The sequence below is a fragment of the Bufo bufo genome, chromosome 3 (genome assembly GCF_905171765.1).
Source record: "Bufo bufo chromosome 3, aBufBuf1.1, whole genome shotgun sequence".
NCBI classification, from domain to species: Eukaryota; Metazoa; Chordata; class Amphibia; order Anura; family Bufonidae; genus Bufo; species Bufo bufo.
Window position 1 is genome coordinate 159,272,359 of NC_053391.1, and position 26,133 is coordinate 159,298,491.

The 26,133-nt window shown below is 42.3% G+C and overlaps 1 protein-coding gene across 2 annotated transcripts in view; it reads right to left on the bottom strand.

The window, feature by feature from the left end:
• DHRSX (dehydrogenase/reductase X-linked) overlaps positions 1-26,133 on the bottom strand; it is a 403,310-nt gene that overhangs the window by 104,978 nt on the left and 272,199 nt on the right. For both annotated transcript variants that reach the window (XM_040423740.1, XM_040423739.1), the window contains exon 5: positions 1,482-1,689. In XM_040423740.1, coding sequence (XP_040279674.1) covers positions 1,482-1,689 — 208 coding nt within the window. The remainder of the gene's footprint in view (positions 1-1,481; positions 1,690-26,133) is intronic.

Below are 26,133 nucleotides of genomic sequence, written 5' to 3' on the forward strand. Positions count from 1 at the left end.
GTTGCTAGGAGATGTTGAGTGTTAGGCCTCAAAGCCTGATTACTTACATGATAGAAAGAAAAAGCCCGATTTTACCATTTTACTACAGTAAAATGTTATTACTAAATTATGAGCAATTTATGAAGTAGTCGGAATGTGATAAAATGCAGGAGTCGGAACTCTTTAAATTTGACTTTCGTCAAAATTGAGCACATTACAGGTAACAGAAAGCAAATTTATCAAAAGTTGTGTAATTTTAGCCAATATCTACTTTAAAGGGGTTATCCTATGATTAATGTAAGAATTAAAATCAGGCATCATATAGTCCATGACAACCTCTTTCTAACAAAGCTAGAACCAGCCCTGTACCTCACATGGATCCAGAGATCTCCCCATACATTGCTTTGCTAGATTTATAGCAAGCTGATCAAGGGGAGTGTTTTTTTTTCTGCTGCTGCTCAGGGGGCGTGTCTCAGCTCTCCCTATCACAACTCAGGAGGCAGTTTAAGGATGAAACTGAGCATGTGCGGCCTTCTCAGTGAGCAGGTCAAATAAATAAGAAAAAAAACATCAGCAGGTGGCGCTATACAGATAGATTTTATTGAATAACTCAGTGGCTATGCAAAATTTTTAATTACATGCAATTAAAAAAGTATTCAGATCCAGGTGCTGGTTTGAAAACTGTAGAATATTTTTTGTGGGACAACCCCTTTAAAGTTATGCTAATGTCCTTTTTAGCATAGGATTAGGTCATCAATATCTGATCAGCTGTATGAAGGTAACGTGGTCCTCAGATGAGCACCGTGGCCTCTTCTTAGTATATTAAGCACACAGACATTCATTGGATAGCGGCTATGCTTGGTATTGCAGCCCAACCACAAATCACTCTGCTGCACAAAGGCCATGTGACCGATGGACAACACTTAACCAAGCACTGCTGCCCCAAACAGCTCCCGGTCCACTGGGAGACAGAAAACCACCGGTCAGAAACTGATGACCTATCCCCAGGATAGGTCATAAATTTTTAAGTCCCAGAAACACTGGCTAAAATGGTGGCCTCTTTTTGAACACAGCATGGAAGAGAGATCTGCAATTTTTCTCATTGACGCCTAAACATTTTATCAATGTTTCAGAATACTGGCCAAGCAATAATTCAACTTTTGAAAACCACTTTCACAAACTGATGTGCATGGTGCCAATGGCTATCAATTCTGGTGCAATAGTTAATAAACATGTCACACAGCAGATCTGACACTATTCCGGAGTATAATGTGCCAAAAAAAGGGTGCAAAACAATGAGAAACGTGGGCCTATGTACAGAGTTTGAGTTTGAGTTTGATCAGGTGCTCAATGGTGCTCCTCACACAAATAAATCTTGATGCATCTGTCTAGTAGTAGTTTTCCATTCAATTATACGTGCATGGAAGCCAATTTGCAGTATGCTTAACAGGTGTTTTTTCCATTTATTTTCATTATATTCAGTCCTTTTCACTATAATTTACCTGCTTTGTAGATCATCGAGGTTCACCTGCCCGGAAAAGTGGGTGGCAGATGACACTGTGACAACACGAGCATTGAAATCACTCGTCCCAGTCTTCCGCAAAGTGTCCAATAGGAGGTTTGTCAGTAAAAAATGACCTAAATAATTTATGCCAAAATGCTCCTCAAAGCCATCTTGAGTTCTCCTTTCTGGGACAAGCATTACACCAGCTACGAGGAACAAAAAAAGTTACAGCAGAGGGTTAGTTGGCAGAAATGAATACATTAGATACACAGTGGAAACATAACTTACATTAACATTTAAATGTTAAATCATATACTGTATAATATGAAATTAAAGGTAGTCTATCACCTTGTTTTCACTTATTAAGCTTCTGGCAGCTGTGTGTCAGTTGCTTGCACAAAATTATCTTTATTTGATATGCATGAGACCCCAAATTCCCAGGGGGTGTTCGCTATCCAGTATGCGCCCAAGCCCACCTGTCGTAGAAGTGCATTACTCCTCCCCTTTCCTCTCTAATGCACTTTCCCTCTCTGCAATGTTATTCATCAACCTCTGTGAAATGCCATTTGACACCCATCCATTACAAACACCACTGTGGACATCGGCTTTACAGCTTGTAAAGCATATGCACTGTCAAGCAGAGCATCAAAAACCATTAACGGTGGACATGGGCTCTCAGCTCCTCTTCTTCAGCAGTTCTGTGGTCTACTGCTTTATGGGGCATGCACACAACAAGCTATGAAGCCAGTGCCCACAGTGGTGTTCATAACGTGCAGGAGCCAGACAGCATTTCACAGTGGGGAATGAATAACACTGCATGGAGAGGGGAAGGGCATTACAGAAGAGTGGGGAGGAGCTAGGTACTGAAATTAGTTTCAGTTGTAGGGTAGATCATAAGAAATGCATGGATTTATGTCTTTCTACATTAAAGTTATTTTTATTGATGACCTATCATCAAGATAGGTCACCAATAGATATTAGCACAGTGAGCTTCGGATGTAGCATAAAAAAATGTGTTATAATGCTGTACAGCATTAGAATGTACTGCCTCTGATGAGGTGAAGTCCGTTATTCACAAAGTCGTGAGAGGCTTCGTTGAATAACTTCGGTAACTGAGTGAAAAACCACTTCAAAACTTGGCTTTGGTTCCGAGTGGTACCTTGGAACGGAAGCAGAGTTTGGTTCTACAGTTTTTCACTGTAATAATCAATTACTGAAGTTGTTCAACGAAGTTGAGCGCGACTTTGTGTATAACGGACTTTGCCTCATCAGCAGCAGTACATTCTAATGCTGTACAAAAAAGGATTTCCATACAGCATTATAACAAATTTTTTTGCGAAGCGACTTCGGCTGTAGCATCCGAAGTCACTTTGCTCGTCTCTAGTCATCAATATCAGATCGGCGGGTGTCAGACACCCGACACCTCTGCTGATCAGATGGTTGAAGAGAAGACGCGCGCTGTGACAGCACTGCCTTCTCTTCATTGTTTACCTGCTTACCGTTACTACCGCAGCAGTGAACAGGTGTAACTACACCTAAGCATCCCATTCACTTCAATGGGACGACTTGTTCCCATACAAGTGTATAGTATCTGATATTGGATAGGTCATCAATAAAAATAACTTGACAACACTTTCAAGGAATTTACCTATCAGACCTGAATTCTACAAATTCCATTTTTTGCAAGTAACGGGTGCAATTACAGGAAACGGAGATTGCACCGCCCTCCGTCATTGAACCCCTCAGATGCAGCATTCATCACTGATCGTGAGATCAATATTAAAATCTTGCGTAGCTGGCGTGGTGACATCATACATCACCTCGCACGAGATTTCACGCGGGATGTAACGATCCCTACTAAATAGGTCACATCACTGGGGTGAATTATACTAGTGAGCTCATCAAGTTACCACATAAATTCCTACCCACCTATTCTAGATGACGGAATTATGCTAAATTACTCCCCTAGATTCTAACACCCCAATATTTTCACAATAGCTGCCACCACCTATACTATAAGGCAATAGGGGCCTATACTCAGATATTCTCTCAACCCAAATTTAACACAGTAACACAGGTTATCTATATGGGACCTAAAATCCCCTGAAACACTACTGGTAACGTTATTGTCTCCGAAAGAGCAAGTTCTATAAGACCACAAGGAAGGGACTTATTAATGTTTAAATTTAATACACAATAGTGCAGTGCAATACAAAAAGAAAGTGTCAGATAAAAGATAAAAACACAATATACATACAATAACAATGCAATGAAAGAGATAAAATAAACAGGATAAAATACGGAATATTGGCTTACTGAGATGCAGCAGTTAAATTGCGGCTGTGGGGACAGCTGAAGATATGGGCAGTCACTCCAAACGATGTAAATCCCCAAAATGACTGACCATTACCTGTTCCCAAACACCCATTTTTATCCCCCCTCAGCCGAGAGGTGGGCTGTGAGGGAACCTCCCTCCTTTCGGTCCGGCCTTCTGGGACGTCTAATATTATTCAGGTTTCTGCCCCACCTTCCCAGAAGACTGACTGAGGTGGCAATATGAATCACAGAGATTCCTTGCTGAATGACAGGGACTGCGGGTACAGGTATGATCCCATAATCTGAGTCGCTTTGTCCCGGTCATACAGACACAAAATATGATTTGATGAGTTATGATTTCCAGAAGGCCAGATCCTGAATACCGAGAAATGCCTCATGTCCAGTACGGGGTGTCTAGATTCTCCCCAAAGCCCATGTCGGGCTGAACACAAATACCAGGATTCTGAGGATGTGGGTATAATGAGGTCGGAGTTATGGCTTCTGATATTATTTCATCCACCTACTGAATGGCTTAAACCACCTGCTGGGGCACCAGTCACCATGTCTGGAGTTTGTTCTGCATTTTAAGTGGCCCCTTCCAGGTCTTCATTAGTATGCCCATATGCCTTATAAGTCACAGGCCAGCGCTAAATGAAGTTTCCTCTGAGAATGTGGAGTGTCTCACCTTTTGCAGACAGGTTGGCACCCACAGGCACAATCTGCCTAAAGTCCTTAATAGAGCAAAGATACTGACATACAATCAGCTATTGATAATGCAAGTCTAGGAGAATATGATATCTATATATCTATCTGTCTATTTACCTCGGATTTCGTAACACGGGATCTTCAAGCAAGATGGCCGCAGTGGAGGCCAAATGGATGAGGTAAGTATTTTTTTTTTTTTTTTACTGCCATTTCAGGGAAAATCTATTCATTGCCACAAAGCACGAGGAAATTCGGCTTCGCAGTGAATCAAATTTTTCCTGAAATTCGTATCGAAGTCCAAGTTAACTTCGATTTGCTCAACACGAACTGTTGTGTATAAATATATGAATCTTCAGATACTGTGTAATAACATGCCAGAGGAAGCCTTCAATTATGTCAACTTTTCAGTAAGCCATTAAAAGGTATCAACCACTGAGGAATCTCCTTTTTAGGTCTTCTATTTACTGGTTAACACGTTACAAAGATAAATTTTACTATTACCACACAAGAAGAACCATGCAAATCACAGGAATACTGACTAAGTGAACCCGGTACTTTTCACAAATAAATGCTCTTGGGGCAACCGCAGTAAATGGAAGCTAATTGAACAAGAAATATGTTTAAAAATAAATAATTGATTTAAATAATACGTAATTTTCTGATATATTTCCTTAAAGGAGTTATCCCATAAATAATGTAAAAAATGAAAATCAGACAGTCCATGACACTACCTCTCTAACAAAGCTAGATCCAGCCCTGTACCTCACATGGATCCAGAGATCTCCCCATTCATTGCTCTGCTAGATTTATATCGATTGTACTGATCCCCTAGGGGACAGAGGGGTAAAACTTAACATTTAATGTGAACAAAACTAAAATAGGTGGACGCTTAGAGGAGGAGCCTCTGCAACATATACATAAATAACAGCCCTACGGGCCTAGACTGAACAACAAACAATCAGTATGGCTACGATGGTAGAAATAAAATACAGGAACGTTCTCACCCGATTCTGGATGTAGATCAAGGGTTCTCTCAGAGGTTCTTGAGAAGGAGGACGGACCCGTGTAAATAATTCACCATACTGGAGGTACCAGGCGTTGGTGCCCCTTTGACTGATAGGGTGGTGGGGTCAGGTAGCCCTAGAAAACCCTGAGTAAGGGGCAGGGGCTAGTACGCCCTACCTATCTATACGGGGAACTTGCCCCGCAAGGAGCGTCCCCGTCCGGATGCCTGGCCCTGTTGGGGCGGAATCCCTAGTAAACCCTAAAAAGGGTGCTCCCTACGTGTCACGTTTCAATTCGTGAAGGAAAATCATCAGGGGAGAATGTGGAAATAACAAGACTATGGATGGGGCTTGTATAACCATAAAGAAATAGATGGTAGAGGAGGCAGTATACTGGTCAATATATGTCAGAAAAATCAGACAAGGGTGTAGGGTCAGTCAGACGTAACCACCCAAATGACCACAACAACAACCTCCCGTTTGGGATAAAGCTGCACCAGTGGGTGCCAGCTAATCTGGACAGAAAATAACCGCAGGATGGTCAGAATCCAAGGGGCTGTCAGCAGAGTGTGCTCACCTGTCAGCGTCTTTTAAAGATGCATAGAATCGCGCCAGTCTGCCCTGTACCGCCCCACTTCCGGTCATGTGACTAGGGTAAGGGGAAGTCACATGTGCGGTGGAACGCAAGGAAGTGAGCGTGCGTTCCAAGGGAGACGCCGGCCGTGGTGCGCGGCGCCAGGGAGTGACGTCACGCCTCATGCAAATCGCATGAGCAGAGAACTGGCCACAGACTGCGTCAAACCCAGGAAGGAACGCCCACCGCTCGTGCCCCAGGGTGGGAACGGTCTGTGGTTTAAACAGGGGGCGGGATTAAGCATCAGGCAAAGATGTTGGTGCAAAGTAAATGCAGACCAACATATTTGCCGGAGGAACCTATGGTTAGAGGGTTCCCATGGTAACAGATAGTCATTTAGTAAACCAGACTATTAGAGGCAGGCTCTCACAGGACACCAGCCGCAGGAGAAGAGTAACTGGCATAGTGAGAGCGCAAGAGATGAGAAAAGGAAAGGGTCTAAATAAAACAGCTAAAGTTGAGCTGTTCATTCAAACCCATGGGGGCCATGGTTTTCAAATAGTATATCCAGCGTAGTTCACGCTGCAATATTGCGCGGTCCCAATCACCTCCACGTTTTGGGGGCAGGATGTGATCAATCCCCATCACAGAGATGCGGGCTTTACCGTTGTGTTCACTGTGGACATGGTTGGCGACAGGGGTGTCCTTAGCTTTCGCTATGTCGCTGAGGTGTTCCCCAATACGTCTGCGGAGTTCTCGTATGGTCTTACCCACGTACCCCCTGCCACACTCGCATGACAGGAGGTAGATGACCCCCTGAGTCCTACAGTTAATAAAATGGTGTATACGGTATTCCTTGCCTGTGGTCGCACTGCTGAATACTTTCCCAGTTTTTATATAGGGACAGGCAATGCAACCACTGCACCTGTAACAGCCCTTCACGTCAGATCTAAGCCAAGTTGAGTCTGACGGAATGGGGGGCGTGAATTCACTGGACACAAGTGTGTCGCGGAGGCTGCGCCCTCGACGATAGGTGACGTGCGGATAGTCTCCTACCGCTGCTCTCAAGTCTGGGTCCAGTTGAAGAATGCCCCAAATTTTTTGAAGGATGTTTCTAATATCAGCCGCGGCCCTGTCAAAGGTCATGATGGGGCGGATGATGCTAGCAGGTGACACCTTGTCAGGTTTGGGGGAGAGGAGGGATGTTCTGTCTGAGTGTAGGGCAAACGCCCTCCTCAGGACACTGTCAGGATAACCGCGCTGCTGAAACCTAGTACGTAGATCATTCGCTTGTCTGATAAATTCCCGTTTTGTGGAACAATTTCTCCTTATCCTGAGATATTGTCCTTTGGGAATACCCCGCCTGAGTGGCAGAGGATGGCTGCTCTCCCACCTAAGCAGGGTATTGGTAGACGTCGGTTTGCGATAAATCGACGTTTCCAATTCACCAGATGATGTTTTGGAGATGAGTACATCGAGGAAGGGTAATGAGGTGCCCCCAACCTCACAGGTAAAATGCATGCCGATCTGGTTATCGTTGAGCATTCCCACCATGGAGCGGAACGAGGATTCGTTCCCGCTCCATAGGATGAAGATGTCATCGATGTACCGCGCCCACATGCCAACCTGGTCCATGAGAGTGGAACGTTCATCCCTGAACACCAGGGTCTCCTCCCACCAGCCCAGGAACAAATTATCATACGACGGGGCACATGAACTCCCCATCGCGGTGCCCCTGAGCTGGTGGTAGAGTTTCCCATTAAAGGAGAAGACGTTGGTGGTCAGGGTGAACTCCAGGAGAGAAATGACGAATAGGCTGTGGGCGCGGTACTGACATCCACGGGTGCTCAAAAAGTGTTCGACTGCCCCAATGCCCAAGTCATGGGGAATGTTCGAATAGAGGGCCTCCACGTCGATACTAGTCAAAAGGCCAGCATTCTCGACGTGAATGCCCTCCAGCTGCTTGAGCAAATGTGTGGTGTCCCGAGTGTACGAGGGCAGGGCGGTAACAAATGGGGCCAAGACGCGGTCCACATAAATCCCTACGTTTTGGGATAAGTTACCCACCCCCGATACAATGGGACGTCCCTTGAGTGGACAGGTCCCCTTATGTAACTTTGGCAAGCAATAGAACGTTGCCAAGCGGGGGTGGGTCGGCAGCATAAATCTGTACTCCTCATCAGAAATGATAGACGCAGTCCTAGCTTCATCCAGGATGTTTTTTAGTTGTGACCTAAAATTATTCAACGGGTTCGATGATAGAACCTCGTATGTGGATGAATCCCTCAGCACGGCCTCGCACATATCCGTGCATTGGTCATGGTCCATAATCACAGTGTTGCCCCCCTTATCGGAGGGCTTGATCACTATTGAGCGATCAGTCTCGAGACTAGATATAGCACTGGCATGAACCTGATCAATATTGGAGAAATGTGAGGGGCGTAGGTTCTCAATCTCCTGCGAGACCGTGCTGAAGAAGACATCCACGCACGATAGCTCACCTAGATTGGGGGGCATTTTATTACTTTTCAACTTAAGGTTGGTAAAGGGCCCCTGACCTTCCTGTTTGTCAAGTTCTCCGTCAAGTCCGTACAGGAGACGGACATCTGCTAGGATGTCCAGAGGTATGCCCAGATCGCGGCACTGCTTCTTCTCCTGAATTTTATAGAACTTGTGCCAGCATAACTTTCTGACAAAAAGGTTTAGGTCCTTATAGGTGTCAAAATGGTTGAAGGAAGGGATGGGGACAAAGGAAAGACCTAATTGGAGGACCTCTATCTCGGTAGGATTGAGAGTACGGGATGACAGATTGACTAGTTGAGGGCCTAGAGATTTTGAGATGGTTGCATACGGTTCCTCAACGGGTATGACAGCTGGGGGTTGGGTGGGCCCTGGTATTGGCCTGTCCCCCCTAAAAAACGAGGGTTGGGAGTACCTTGGTATTGGCCCCGCCCTCGTGGGCCCCCTCTTTGTCGCCCGCGGCGGTTGCCTCCCCGGGATGATGGTCTCGAACCCTTGGACGTGCTGTCGGAGTCAGAACAGTCGGTCTCGGTCGATGACTGGTCAGTTTGCGCTCCCGTAATGTCCCTCCTATTAGCAATAGAAGAATAGACTTTGTTGTCTTTGAAATCAGCCAGATCCCTCACAAACTGCCGATGCTTGCGCTCCTTAAGATGGTATTGGTACTTTTCCAGGAGATTGTGAAGCTGTTTTTCTTTATTCACAAACTCGGCTTCCTGTGAGAAGATCTGGGCTGATTCAATGCTTGTACTTAGTTTTTTCGTCAAGTTTTCTAGATTACACTTTTCTTCTATGAGGAGGAGACGCATTAGTCTCAGGGAACTCTCAGTAGCTTCTTTTTCCCATTTACTGAGGAAGCTTGGGTTCCTAAATCTAACTCCTGGTAGGAGTGCAATCCTAAGACCTCTGGGCACAATGTTGTGCTTGAGGTAGCTTTCCAAGCTCTGCACCTCCCACCAGGACAGAATTTGGTCCTTATAGGTGTCGGTCAATTCTTTGAAAGCTGCGTTGAATGACGGGGTGTATTTCTTTTGGGAAAATTCCTTTTCTGAGAAGATCTCTTTAGCTTCACTCAGCCAGCTCTCTGCACTGAAGCCAGTGGCAAGGAAGCCTGCCATGCCTGGCAAGGGAAGCAAAGTAAGAAAACACAAAGAGGCCGGGTTTGACGACCGGACCTAATTACTCCCAAAAATTGTAGTAGTTATGTACTGATTCCCTAGGGGACAGAGGGGTAAAACTTAACATTTAATGTGAACAAAACTAAAATAGGTGGACACTTAGAGGAGGAGCCACAGACCGTTCCCACCCTGGGGCATGAGCGGTGGGCGTTCCTTCCTGGGTTTGACGCAGTCTGTGGCCAGTTCTCTGCTCATGCGATTTGCATGAGGCGTGACGTCACTCCCTGGCGCCGCGCACCACGGCCGGCGTCTCCCTTGGAACGCACGCTCACTTCCTTGTGACTTCCCCTTACCCTAGTCACATGACCGGAAGTGGGGCGGTACAGGGCAGACTGGCGCGATTCTATGCATCTTTAAAAGACGCTGACAGGTGAGCACACTCTGCTGACAGCCCCCTGGATTCTGACCATCCTGCGGTTATTTTCTGTCCAGATTAGCTGGCACCCACTGGTGCAGCTTTATCCCAAACGGGAGGTTGTTGTTGTGGTTATTTGGGTGGTTACGTCTGACTGACCCTACACCCTTGTCTGATTTTTCTGACATATATTGACCAGTATACTGCCTCCTCTACCATCTTTTTCTTTATGGTTATACAAGCCCCATCCATAGTCTTGATATTTCCACATTCTCCCCTGATGATTTTCCTTCATGAATTGAAACGTGACACGTAGGGAGCACCCTTTTTAGGGTTTACTAGGGATTCCGCCCTAACAGGGCCATGCATCCGGACGGGGACGCTCCTTGCGGGGCAAGTTCCCCGTATAGATAGGTAGGGCGTACTAGCCCCTGCCCCTTACTCAGGGTTGTCTAGGGCTACCTGACCCCACCACCCTATCAGTCAAAGGGGCACCAACGCCTGGTACCTCCAGTATGGTGAATTATTTACACGGGTCCGTCCTCCTTCTCAAGAACCTCTGAGAGAACCCTTGATCTACATCCAGAATCGGGTGAGAACGTTCCTGTATTTTATTTCTACCATCGTAGCCATACTGATTGTTTGTTGTTCAGTCTAGGCCCGTAGGGCTGTTATTTATGTATATGTTGCAGAGGCTCCTCCTCTAAGTGTCCACCTATTTTAGTTTTGTTCACATTAAATGTTAAGTTTTACCCCTCTGTCCCCTAGGGGATCAGTACATAACTACTTCTATTTTTGGGAGTAATTAGGTCCGGTCGTCAAACCCGGCCTCTTTGTGTTTTCTTAGATTTATATCGAGCCAACAGCAAAAGGGGAGTGTCTTTTCTGCTGCAGCTAAGGGGGAGTGTCCGTGATCTCCCTATCACAGCTCAGAAAGCAGTTGAAAGATGAAACTGAGCATGTGCGGCCTTCTTAATGAGCCAGTTAAAGAAATAAGAAATTAAGTGGCACTATACAGATACATTTTATTGAATAACTCAGTATCTATACAAACATTTCAATTACATGCAATTACAAAAGTATTCAGATCCAGGTGCTGGTTTGAAAACTGTAGCATATTTTTCATGTGACAACCCCTTTAAAATAAAAGGTCATAAAATAAAAATATATCCAATACTTACCTGTTAAATCCACTCCCGCATTGATGTTCCCAGTGGTTCCTGCTGTTCTTTGAAAACTCTTCAGCAGCTATTGATTGGCTGCAGCAGTCATGGATGTATGTGATACCAGCACTACAGGACAAGTAAACAAAGATGGCTGGGAACCACTAGAGTGTTGGCAATGGAGTGGTGCAGGATTAATAGGTGAGTATTGATTATTTTTTTTATTTTGCCACATTTCACAATGTTAGTATATTTTTTTAAACTCCTGGGAAGCCCCTTTAATTGTGAATTAAATGCATTCATACATGCACTGCATAAATGGCAATTACTAACATTATTAGCTAATAGCCATTTTTTCAAATCCCTAATATGTACTGTAAGTCAGCCAAGGGTGAACATACACTTCAAGCTTTTGTTCTGCCTGAAACTTGAAAAGAACAGGCACACTGCTATTAACTTTTATGAATGTGTTTCAAGGGGATGTGTTCTGTAATTTTTAGATGACCTTAATTCCTATTCTGCCGTTTGGAATGTGTTGGCATTTAGGAACTACGGGGTTACTCAAAAAAATCTGATTAACAATAATTAGAAATCCAAAGAACAGGTATTAGAGTAATTGCAGATTGTCTTTAAAGGCTATGTACACATTTGGGGGCAATTTTTTATATTTATTAGTGCATTGTACTCATTATAAGCTAAATATAATTTTTTCAACTGGTCTTTATTAAAAATATGAAGTCCTTTCTCTGTACAGAGCTGAGATGCTCTATTAGCAGGATCTGAATTTTTTCTCTGCTCCGTCAGGCAGGGAGCTGACGGGCTCCTTTTCTCTGCTCTCTGATATTATAAACATTCAATAAAGCTCAATCCTTATCTTACTAATAAGAATGTAACTTAACCCCTTAAGGACGCAGGGCGTACCGGTACGCCCTATTTCCCGAGTCCTTAAGGACTCAGGGCGTACCGGTACGTCCTAACTTTAAATCATTATGCCGACGCCGCAGGAGTTAATGAGAACAGAATGCCAGCTGAAATCATTCAGCAGGCATCCTGTCACAACGCCAGGGGTGGTCATGTGTCAATTCAGACCTGCGGTTTGATGCGCTTTTTGAAGTTTCTGATCCCCGCGGTCCCTGACCGCGGGGATCAGAAACTTTATAATGCACAAAATATATATATTTCACCTCCCCCTGCACCCCTGAATGATTTTAGCCCGGTGGGAGGTGCAGGGGGAGGGTTGCGGGCGGTGCGGCAGGTGGGAGGCGGTGCGCCCGCCTCCCCTTGATAATCGTTGGTGGTTAGTGAGTATACCAGGGTGCCAGCACACTGCTGGCACCCTGGTATAAACGGCTGACATCTGTGCTGCGATGTCAGCCGTTTAACCCTTTCCATACCGCGGTCCGTACGGAGGCAGAGAGCCCCCAGACAGCCCCGTCCTTACCCTTCCCCGTCTGCGAAGTTCTGACCAGTACTGAGCAGACGGGGAAGGTTCCCATGGCAACAGGACGCCGTCTCAGGCATCCTGCTGTCCGTGGTGCTGAACAGATCTGTGCTAAAGGCAAAGATCTGTTCAGACAAAGTGTAAGTAAAATACAGTACAAAACACTGTATGGTGTACTGTACTGTATTATACAGACATCAGACCCATTGGATCTTCAAGAACCAAGTGGGTCTGGGTCAAAAAAAAGTGAAAAAAAAGTAAAAATCAAAAAACACATTTATCACTGATTAAAAATGAAAAAAAAAAAAATTCCCTACACATGTTTGGTATCGCCGCGTCCGTAACGACCTGATCTATAAAATGGTTATGTTACTTTCCCCGCATGGTGAACGCCATAAAAATAAAAAAATAAAAACTATTAGGAAATTGAAATTTTGCCCACCTTACTTCCCCAAAAAGGTAATAAAAATGATCAAAAAAAGTCGCATGTACGCCAAAATAGTACCAATCAAACCGTCATCTCATCCCGCAAAAATCATACCCTACCCAAGATAATCGCCCAAAAACTGAAAAAACTATGGCTCTTAGACTATGGAAACACTAAAACATGATTTTTTTTGTTTCAAAAATGAAATCATTGTGTAAAACTTAAATAAATAAATAAAAAGTATACATATTAGGTATCGCCGCGTCCGTATCGACTGGCTCTATAAAAATATCACATGACCTAACCCCTCAGGTGACCACTGTAAAAAAATAAAAATAAAAACGGTGTAAAAAAAAGCAATTTTTTGTCATCTTACGTCACAAAAAGTGTAATAGCAAGCGATCAAAAAGTCATATGCACCCCAAAATGAGATGCCGATCAAACCGTCATCTCATCCCGCAAAAAATGAGACCCTACTTAAGATAATCGCCCAAAAACTGAAAAAACTATGGCTCTTAGACTATGGAGACACTAAAACATTTTTTTTGTTTTAAAAATGAAATCATTGTGTAAAACTTACATAAAAAAAAAAAAATTGTATACATATTAGGTATCGCCGCGTCTGTGACAACCTGCTCTATAAAATGACCACATGATCTAACCTGTCAGATGAATGTTATAAATAACAAAAAAAAAAAAACATGACAAAAATCTATTTCTTGTTACCTTGCCGCACAAAAAAGTGTAATATAGAGCAACCAAAAATCATATGTACCCTAAACTAGTACCAACAAAACTGCCACCCTATCCCGTAGTTTCTAAAACGGGGTCACTTTTTTGGAGTTTCTACTCTAGGGGTGCATCAGGGGGGCTTCAAATGGGACATGGTGTCAAAAAAAACAGTCCAGCAAAATCTGGCTTCCAAAAACCGTATGGCATTCCTTTCCTTCTGCGCCCTGCCGTGTGCCCGTACAGCGGTTTACGACCACATATGGGGTGTTTCTGTAAACTACAGAATCAGGGCCATAAATATTGAGTTTTGTTTGGCTGTTAACCCTTGCTTTGTAACTGGAAAAAAAATATTAAAATGGAAAATCTGCTAAAAAAGTGAAATTTTGAAATTGTATCTCTATTTTCCATTAAATCTTGTGCAACACCTAAAAGGTTAAAGTTTGTAAAATCTGTTTTGAATACCTTGAGGGGTGTAGTTTCTTAGATGGGGTCACTTTTATGGAGTTTCTACTCTAGGGGTGCATCAGGGGGGCTTCAAATGGGACATGGTATAAAAAAAACAGTCCAGCAAAATCTGGCTTCCAAAAACCAAACGGCGCACCTTTCACTCTACGCCCTGCTGTGTGGCCGTACAGTAGTTTACGGCCACATATGGGGTGTTTCTGAAAAAGGCAGAGTCAGGGCAATAAAGAAACAGTCTTGTTTGGCTGTTAACCCTTGCTTTGCTAGTGGAAAAAATGGGTTAAAATGGAAAATTAGTCAAAAAAATGAAATTCTCAAATTTCATCCCCATTTGCCAATAACTCTTGTGCAACACCTAAAGGGTTAACAAAGTTTGTAAAATCAGTTTTGAATACCTTGAGGGGTGCAGTTTATAGAATGGGGTCATTTTTGGGCGGTTTCTATTATGTAAGCCTTGCAAAGTGACTTCAGACCTGTAGTGGTCCTTAAAAAAAATTTGGGGTACATTTCTGAAAAATTTCAAGATTTGCTTCTAAACTTCTAAGCCTTGTAACATCCCCAAAAATAAAATATCATTCCCAAAATGCTACAAACATGAAGTAGACATATGGGGAATGTAAAGTCATCACAATTTTTGGGGGTATTACTATGTATTACAGAAGTAGAGAAACTGAAACTTTGAAATTTGCAAATTTTTTTTTTTTTTGTAAATATGGTATTTTTTTTATGCAGAAAAATTAACTTTTTTGACCCAATTTTAGCAGTGTCATGAAGTACAATATGTGACGAAAAAACAATCTCAGAACGGCCTGGATAAGTCAAAGCGTTTTAAAGTTATCAGCACTTAAAGTGACACTGGTCAGATTTGCAAAAAATGGCCAAGTCCTTAAGGTGAAATAGGGCTGAGTCCTTAATGGGTTAAATAAGTGAAATTATGAAATTAAAGAAATTAAGAAATAAAGGTTATTAGATGACCAGCACAAAGTGAAAGTACCATTCACAGAGCTAGAAAAACAGTTAACCTTTTGTGACAGAACGGTAAATATTTTTAATAGAGACCAATCGAAAAAAATTTTTTTATCCCCAAATGAGTAAAATGCAATCATACATTTTTTTCCCGAAAGTGTACATAGCCTTTAAAGTGTTGATTGAGAGCAAATTAGTCGAACATTGGGCTTTTTTTTTTACATGAATTGAAATTCAATAAGCATGTACAAAACCAACTAGTGACAAAATGTTTTAAAGGGAATCTATCTACAGGACTTTCCACAGACACATAACAGTGGTTAACCTGATTAAAATGTTGTTCTTCTTTTGTTGATCTGAGGCTCTGTTGCCAAGTTATGATACTTTTTATTAATATACAAATTAGGCCTTTAGTGTAATGAGGTGTCACCAATGCTCTTGTTGTATCCAAAGTTCGTTCGCCTCCTTTCTGTGGCCAGACTCAACCTGGCTACTTTGATTGACAGGACCAGGCAGTGGCAAAGCAGCCAAGGATGAGATGGCTATAGAAAGGAGCTGAACATGGGTCAGTGAGCAATGGCAACACCTTGGATCGACAAAATAAAAACAGAGTTTTAATCAGGTGACCCACAGCTATGTGTCTATGCAAACAGTTTCATAAGGAGGTCACTGGTAACAAATTAGCTTTAATGTGCTAAGAATATAACAGCAATTAGGTAAATAAATGGCAAAATAGTTTAAATATGGAACTTGCGATAGGGGAAAAATTGAATTGTAAATAATATCATACAAATGTTACTAAAATGTATTGTTTCTGAATAAAGCACTCAATCAAATGTATTATCAAAAAACATTTTAAGAAATAGCTCAAAATTCATGAATCAAAACTAATGTGCATATGAGGAAAATTTCATATGCAACAATCCCGGTAAATATTACTGTTTTCAAAATCACACTCGGTGCTCAATCTTATAATGGGTAAAAATATATACTGGGAGTATAAATATTTATACTTTATACAATTATCTAATATTTTAGAATTAGAGTCCAAAATGATTCTACTCAAATCGAAAAATGCTCCAACTGGCCAAAGTGGTCCATTCAGACGTCCGTAGTTCTGGGTCCTCATCCATTCCACAATTTTGCAGAACTGGTGCGGACCCATTCATTTCAATAGGGCTGCAAAAGATGCGGACAGCACATAGTGTGCTGTCCACATCTGTAGTTCCGTTCCGCAGCCCCGCAAAAAAGATAGAGCATGTCCTATTCTTGCCAACAATCGTGGACAAGAATAGGCATTTCTATCATAAGGCTGGCCATGTGCAGTCTGCAAAATGCGTAACGCACATGGCCAGTATCAATGTTTTGAGGATCAGCAATTTGCGGACCACAAAACACTTACTGTGAATGGACCCTAAATGTGCCCTGCTATATCACACTGCTGATATCAACGCGCTGCAATGTCCTGAACCTGTGCAATTATAAGCAGCAAAATCTAAACTGGTTTTTGGAACGAAAAAGGCACTGTTGTGCAGTGTATGTAGCTAAATATATGCTGCTGTTGGTAATATGCCTATAAAACGGTTATGTAAAAGCTTTGTAACAGGTTGCTGTAAAAAAAAAAAGGCTGGCTCATGCAAAGAAAAAACGAGATGATCTTTGTGCAGGCAGTGCAAGACGTGAACAGCTCCAGCAGCTGCCCTCACTATAACAACAATTTTAAAAAGTTCCAATACGCAGTCTCAATGGTTTTACCACTGCAGGTCCCAGAAGTGAAGTGAGTTTGATTCACAATGTCAGTATGTTTTTCGGGACCGCGCAACTTTCCGCTAATTTATTATCTCTGTCTCGAATCATCCAGCTGTACAAGTACTGATAGAACACCGTATCTGCCAAATTTCCTTTTCCCACTACAGCTCCTGAGGGCTGAAGCGCACCAATAGTGAAGTACTGTGAGTGCTCCTCACAAGCGCGTTAAGCTGTAAGTAGATTGACAAATAAGCAGATAAAACGAATCTCAGCCCGATACTCTTGCCCGACCCAGGTTTCGCTGTAAGCTTCATCAGGGGCTTAACCCTAAACACCAAGCTAAGTCATTAAATACCCTCACACCTCCCCCAACCCTCCAATTTTTGTTAAAACACACCTTATCTACCACATTAAAGAAGGACTTCTACCATCCACATTTTCTGCCACAAATTTATTCAATTTTATCAGCTTTTTCTCTCTTGTTTTTATTCATTAACCAACACTCCACCTTACACACTAAGAGGGAATCACAAAGTTTGCTCTGTCCAATCCTGCAATTGCAGGTAGACATACAGATTCATATCATCCACAGCTCCATTCATAAAATCACACTACGCTCTCCACCCCAGACAACGTCATGTCCTTCTTCGTCCTACCACACAGGTAGATAGGTACATCTAATGCCAGTTACTCTTTACTACCTCTATTCCCATAAATTTTAACCCCTTTGGGTTCTTTTGATGAACCCTTTTATAAGGTAGACACCCCATGTGTTTCTAGGCCCCTTTTTATATTTCTTATATACTCCTGCGCTCAAATTTTTAGTCTCCTAGTTGTCCGGCCCACATACTGGAGGCCACACGGGCACTCCAGCATGTAGACTACTCATGATGTTTCACATGTTATTTCCCCCACTATCCCAAAATCCTTATCCCTCATCTTAGAATGTACTATAGACACTGATCTTCCTTCCTTATCCTTAATTCTATTCTTACATGGGAGGTAAAAGCCGAAGAAATTTCAGTTGAATATAATGGTGTGATGTGCCTAATTCCCACCTGCCCCTGTGAGTATAACAGCTGAAAGTGAGTGTGAGGCGCACTCACAGTACTTCATTATCGGTGCACTTCCTCCCGAAGGACCTGCAGTGGCAAGAGGAAATTTGGCAAATACGGTGTTCTATCGGTACTTGTACAGCTGGACAGAAAGGATAAATTAGCGGAAAGTCGCACAGCCCGGAAACAATGCCCTCACTTTAAGACACCCAGTCCTTGTGCACTAACTGCTCTTATGCGCTCTTACCTGACCTATCTACCTACCTATTAATTCAATCTACCTAGATAAATATATCCCTTTACTATCCCTGCAAAGCCTAACATGGCTGGCTTGTGTCTTTAATTGTTAGACACATCCTCTCCACATCACTGGCTGAGCCCAGAATAGTATCCGTGCTTCACAACTAGAACACAACCTAGTAGACCAACCTACCCCCTGACTATTAGGCTGCCTACAAAGCATTATGGGCAAGCCCGGCTGCAGGGCCTCTCTCATGGTGATGTTATCCTCCGTCTTCATCCTCCCTGCCTCGTTACCTTAATGCTAACGTATTAGATTTTAAAAGTAAAATGGTGGGTGCTGTTTTGCGCAATTCGTTCGACGCAAATCGCCAAAATTTGGGATTAGTCTTGTAGAAATGTATTTGTTAGATTCATGATGAATTTAATTTATTTAGAGTCAATCAAGTCATCTTTAATTAGAATAATCATGTGAGCATCTGGCCACTATTCAAAAGGACTTTTCATCAAACCAGACATGTCTTTTTTGGTAAATACTTGCATTTCCCATGATACAACTATTCTGAAGCATGTTTTCATATAATTATATATTTTGCTGCATCTCTGTTATTTCTAGAAACATTAACAATTGGGTGTTACCGGTTGGGGTTGTGTCCCTACACGGTTTGAGAATATGTGCAGTGACACATCATTTGAGAAGGGCAATGGCAACACCCAGATGTCATTTTCTTAACTTCTAATAGAAATTAGAATGTAAAAACAGAGAAACGGCACGACACATAATTATAAGGGAAGCTGTTCCTGGATACTTATTTAGTGGAAAATACAGGTATTCACTAAAACAGACATGTCAGGAGTGGTGAGATGTTCTCTTTAAATAGAAGCATCAGAGTGCCTGATTATAAGCACTGTTCCATTTTCTGTCTATACTAATATTTCCCAACCATATTACCATGGGGATCCCCCTGAACATTTTCCCATCTTCACTGTGGTACAAATAGAAGTGTGGAGTGGAGATAGTTAAAGAATCCTATAGTTCTTGTCAAGCAGTATACTCAGCCTCATGTGTTTTGTGTGCTTTGGTATGAAACATTCTTTGTGTTTGTCATCTCTACGGTATAGATGTTAGTGACAGATCTTCTGGCTCCTGCAGGAATCCTCTGACCAGCTTCCAAAGAAGCCTAAAGTTGAAGAACAACCCTGGTCGGCAAACATTGGTCTAGACTGCTAATTCTTAGGTGTGCTGTGATTCCAGCTTTGCTCTGTTTTTTTTTTGCCTTTTGTCTTTATTCATTCCTGGCTCCTAATTCTGACTCCATCTCTTTCCAAATTCTAACTTTGGAAACAGTGTTTGACTCCCTACCTACCTGACAATTTGTGATTGGTGCTACCACGCCACATTGAAAGTACCACTTATTAGAGACTAGTCTAAGATCACATGCCCATAATTTAGTAGGCATATAAAATGGTACCCATACATATAAACATATCATCTGTTTTTCTGCATGGACCCAGGACATGCAGTACTTTGGCCCATATCTAACAGAACATGAACCTAAAGACCATTTGAGACAATTGTCTCTGGCGGTTGCCAAGTCCATGTCCAATGCGTATTAAAAATCATGTGAGTGTTGAGCCCACAACAAGGATGATTTTTAATTGGACACCTAAATCAAGGCTAAGTGAGTAAACTGGCCATAGACATGAGATTGCGTTACTGACACAACCATGTTGAAAGAACACAACAAGCAGCAGGGAGAATAAAAAAGGGGGAAAAAAGCTAACCGTTTTTATAATCCGCTATAAAAACCCTTAACATTTGAACAGGTCATTTTTATGAAAAACAAAAACATGGACAATACAGTAATTGGATTTTAATAGAAAAAAAACCTGAATAAATCATCCATAAGATCCATCATTTATCTCAAGATGATGGTCAACTTCACGGTCTACATGTCCAGTTAGCCAGTACCAATTTGGCCGTGGCCCAAGCATCCACTTAATTCTGTAGCAGAGACAGTACTGTCATAGAGCTAAAAAATTTGAGACTCAACTTCATGTTAGGAAAGTCAGATTGACTGAAATTATAAGACCAGCTCCAGCTTGACACAATGCCTCTAGGCCAGTCAGCCAAATGGGACATGCTCACAACCATACAACATGCCCTCAAGGTGGCTCCCAAAATATCTGCCCAAGTCTCTTTAATAATCATTGGGTGCTATCACTTACCAATGCTTATAATGGATACCAAAAGTATATAAGCGGCATGTATAAATATCACCTGTATATAATAACATCCTTCATATGGTCCTTGATGCATTCCCATATTGCAGCAATATTTCAAGTGCAAATATTCTCCTTTCTAGAGCATAAAACCTTTCTTGCCAGCAGATGGATATATATTTCTCTTTGTCACTGTAATCAAAGCCTTATACAAAACTAAATCGCCGACCACCAACCATTGGGAAAGATTATTGTAGGTGTGAGCAATCTCATACACCCGTGAGACATCACAGAGTAGAAACAGACTGTTACTCATCATAATGACACATTAGCTCCGCTACATGGAGAGATGCACACTGTCCACTAAGGCAAATAGAAATGCATGATGGATGACTCTGGCAGCAGCTTCGGAACGGCTATGGAACTGTGAAAACATAAAAGGCCATTCACTTCTTATAAAACACACAGCATCCACCATATTAAGGGAGTATATGGATTATAATTTTTTTTTTTTTTACAGAAAAATAGAAAACAAAGTACAATATGTCATTCTGTAATAAAAAATAAAAAAAAGACTAACCATTTCATATCCATGAATGAAAATAGAACAAATGTAGTACTTCCACTTATCGATTACGCTGGGTTCACACCAGAGCGTTCTGAAAGGAGCGCTCTGTATGCGCGATTGTACGGGCGTTTACAAGCGCGCATACAGAGACAAGTGAACACACATTGTCGCGCGTTCCCGAAAGTCTATGTACGGGAACGCGCGACAAACGCCCAAAAAAACGCTCATGTACTTGTTTGAGCGTCGGGCCTTTTACAGCGCGATCGTACGCGCTGTAAAACGCCCAAGTGAGAACCATTCCCATAGGGAAGCATTGGTTTCTCCTTGTTGAGCGTTTTACAGCGCGTAGGAACGCGCTGTAAAACGCTCAGGTGTGAACTGAGCCTTAAGGCCTCATGCACATAACTGTATGTATTTTGCGGTCTGCAAAAAATACGGACACTATGTTGAGCAGTGATTTTGGGGCGCTTGACTGCAATAGGGAAGATTATCATTTTCATACCATGTATCTATGAAATCTGTGCGCACATCCACCTGAAGCCAACATTCAAAAACAACAATCCTCCAAAAGTAGCTAACGCCTCCAGGATCCGCTCTCATGATTTTATTTTAAAAGGATCTGTCAGAAGGCCACAATCCTAATTTTTTTGCATGAAAGGGGTTGTGCAGGGGTTTTATATTAATGACTTGTCCTCAGGCACCCCAGACGATCAGCTGTTTGAAGAAGAGGAGGCGGTGCTCCATGCGAGTGCCGCTTTATCTTCATTACACTGACCATTGACCTGGAAGTGCAATACATGAATGGAGTGAGTACTTGTAATTACATTATGCCGCTACTGCAAGGGAGAAGATGTTTAGTATAATGAAGAGGAATGGAGAGCCACCTCCTCTTTAAACAGCTAATTGGGGGGGGATGCCCAATCTCCGACCTGAGGTGTCCTGAGGATAGGTCATCAATACATATCACCTGCACAACCCCTTTAAGTACAAAAACACTGCTTTTAAACAGTCATGCCACGTTTTTCTGACCACGTCCTACTTTCGAGGTCGGCAGCGAGTACAGGAGTTAATGAAGGAAGTCACATGTGGTGAGCTGGCTTGGTGGGTATATAAGGTGTGCGATAGACTGTTTGCCCACGTTGCTGTCATGGGTAAAAGGGGCGATTTATCAGAGTTGCAAAATGGGTTGATTATTGGCTTTCGGGTCAAGGGTGGCAGCTTTTCTAAAACTGCATAGTTTGTAAACTGCTCATATGATGCTGTGGCCCATTTCTCCTTTTTGGAGAATGTTAGTTTAGGTGGGGGAAGTAAAAGAGCTGATAAGTGGAAAAATAGCTAAAGTACGCATGTGCAGTTTTCACTAATTGTACTCTTGCCACGACATAGGCAACGTTTCAGTCCTAGAACAGTGGGGAGGAGGAGTGGCTGAGGGTGTAATACAAAGATGTAGCTGTGCTCCAAGCACCTCATTAGCATAAAAATAAAAGTATGAATTTCTTATAAACGACACATCAGATTGCTGCAAGAGAGACGCAGTTGCACTTAGCATGATCAACCCTACGGAACAGTATCCCTGGTTTACTAGGGTTGATCATGCTGACAGATGCTGTTTATGTGCTGGATAGCAGATCGGGAAACAGGACACTTGATGATTTTGTCATGTACTGAAGTTTAATAACACTGTATGCTGAGTGTTCTTCTACCCAGACAGGCAATAGAATCAAATAAATCCACTTTTAACTGGATTGAGGACAAAATACAATTTTTCATTTTTCTGTGGACATAACACGTTAAGCAACAGTTGAACAAATCAGAGTAGCAGATGTACTCCATGCAGCTTAATAATCAAAGTCTACTGTCATTGAATGGTTTAGATGAAACAGATTAAGCTGCCAAAGCTCTGGATAACGGTGGGCTGTGAAGTGACTCACTGTGACATTTGCCTGCGGACCAGAACAATATTCTTATTATAGGATGACTATTAAGATTTTTCAAGGCAATCCATTTACACTCCACCTACTGCATCTACAGGTGAAACTCAAAAAATTTGAATATTGTGCAAAGTTCATTATTTCAGTAATGCAACTTAAAAGGGTGAAACTAACATATGAGATAGACTCATTACATGCAAAGCAAGATATTTCAAGCCTTTATTTGTTATAATTTGGATGATTATGGTTTACAGCTTATGAAACCCCAAAGTCACAATTTTGAGGTACCCTTTGCTCAGGCGGTATGGATTAATTAGCTGACTAGAGTGTGACACTTTGAGCCTAGAATATTGAACCTTTTCACAAAATTCAAATTTTAAGCTGCATTAATGCAATTCCTTTTAATTTGCATTACTGAAATAAATGGACTTTTGCACGATATTCTAATTTTTGAGTTTCACCTGTATAATGGGATCCGAACAGTAATATATTGTATCTACCATATACCTATCTGAAATCTGAAGGGGGAATATATCAAGCCTTGCACTCTTAAATTTGCAAAAGAGGAATTTGTGAGCTTTTGGGCTCATAGACGCAAAACATTTGAAACATTCATTTGCACACTCATGCAAGTTTTGAAAAGTAGTGGGAAAGTGGTTGTGTCACGGTCCCTCCCATGACAGAGGTGAGAAGATCTGAGAGACTGGCGGCACATGAGGGTATCTGACAGTCTGTTTTCTCCTTGCAGTGTTGTTGTTTTGTAATGACCACACCTCTTCTCAGGTGCAGCTTGTGGTCATTACTTAGGCTCTATTTAGTTCTGACTCACACTGCTTACCATGCGGTTGATATTGATATTTCCTGCTAGAGTTGGTTGAGCTGGTTTGTTGTTCCTTTGGATCTCCTGCTCCTCCATTCTTCTTTAAGCTAAGTGCATTTTGTTTTGTTGTTCGCTTGTGTTTGTTGTTTTCTAGGCCTTCATCTGGGAAGGAACCAGTAGTCCCATTCCCTGCCACCACTCCTAGGGCTTTCCAGGGTCTCCAGGGCTAAGGTTACGGCATATGAGTATTTCCACCTTCAGGGTCTACTTATATTGGCAGGAGTCAGGGAGAGGTCTAGGGATTCCTAGGAGGTCACCATCCTTCTCCCTTAGCTTTGAGGCCTATACTCCAGTCTATTTCCTTCTGTGTGTTATCTGGTGTTTTCCCTTCCCATTACCTGTGACAGGTTGTGAGTAGGCTGAAGCAGTCTTACTCCAGTAAACGGGTGGTATAGAAAACAGAGTAACATCTCAAGACTGAAATGTTAGACTTAAAGAAGCACCAAATGTATCAAACATTAGCTGATATTTGATGCATTTGGCACATGTTATGGCAACACAGACTACTGCCAAACTGACTTTAAAAATACCCCTCATGATAACTCTCCCCCAAAGAGTTCAGGCATAGCTATCTGTATGGAATATACTCTATAGTTAACTTAATACCGATATACAGCATAACCATCAACTACCCTAAATATTTATTAGTATGCAGAAGTAGAGGAAATACACAAAATACAGATTAACTTCTGAAATACAGATGCAACTATGGTATTAATCTGTGCATGGTGACAAATCATAATCATATAGTAAACTCTGTCATATGAGAATAAGTTATGCCAAATGACAAATGCAAGATTATTTTCATCCACATAAAATGTACCTCCAACCGTCACTGAACTTTATGTATTCCCTTCTTCTTAATTCACTAATTGGGACTTGCATGTTACAGTGAACCTGCTGCCTGGTCACACTCATTTACTCTACAAGTCTGTTCTCTCAATTTACACTTGGTACCCCTCTGCTCTCACTCTGTCAAAACTGCTTTCTTGAAACAGTGCTCATGCTGCTGTGATCATTTATTACACAGCACGTTCCCTCTACAAATACTTAGATATCATATTATTTTGGTTGTGGGGTCTTAAAGTTGTTTACTTAGATAATCATAACACAAAAAGTTAGGGATATTTGAGTTGTGAGTGAAATTTCAGGATAAACCTAAAATGCACTCTAACCTTTACAGGAAAACTTAATGTGACCTTCTCCAAATGTTTGAATGCACATGTCCAAGTGTTCAATGTTTCAGTACTTTTTGCACAACTTGTTGTTCTCTAACAAGGAGCTTAACACCAAAATTCACAACAGGTGTTTGATCCATGAATCGCTCAATAAATTTCCTGGTTCAATTAGAATTGGTATTTAAATGGTCCACGCCATCATGCTGTTCACATTTTGGCATCATAGGACCAAGATGACAACTAACAATCAACAATATCTCGCCATTGCGAGGCTTCAAGCAGGATGTTCTCAGATGGAAGTGGCCACTGAGCTTAGAGTGTCACAGTGTCATCAGCAGGTTGCAACAGAGATACAGAGAGACTAGATGAGTCACAGAAAGGCATAGACGTGAACGTCCTTTGGCCATATCTCACATTGATGACCGCTTAATTGTGAACAATGTCCTGCAGAACCGGATAATGAATGCCAAACAACTCCAGGCACATTTAAGGGAGGTGAGAAGCACCCAAGTGTCATGTCAGACCATACGAAACCATTTACATCAGTGTGACTTGCGTGCTTGACGACCAGCAAGGGTACCTGACCACAGGTGTCATGGTCTTTCATGGGCCAGGGAGCATCTATGCTGGACGAGGAACCAGTAGGCCTCATTGCTGTTCACTAATGAAAGTATTTTCACGCTGAGCAGAAATGATGTTGGAGGCGTCAAGGAGAGCGCTAACTGTTGTCACCAGACGAGCCGTTGGTGGTGGTGGTGTTACAGTGTGGGCAGGTGTGTCTAGAACTGCCCTGCACTGTGTGAATGGTACAGTGACAAGCTCATACTACTTGAATAACATAAATCCAGTCATTGTGCCTCTGCATAAACAACACAGACCTAATTTCATCTTTATGGACTGAGGTACCTCAAATGGAGTGGCCTGCCCTTTCTCCAGACCTGAATACCATTGAAAACCTATGGGATCAGCTGAGTCGCTGTGTA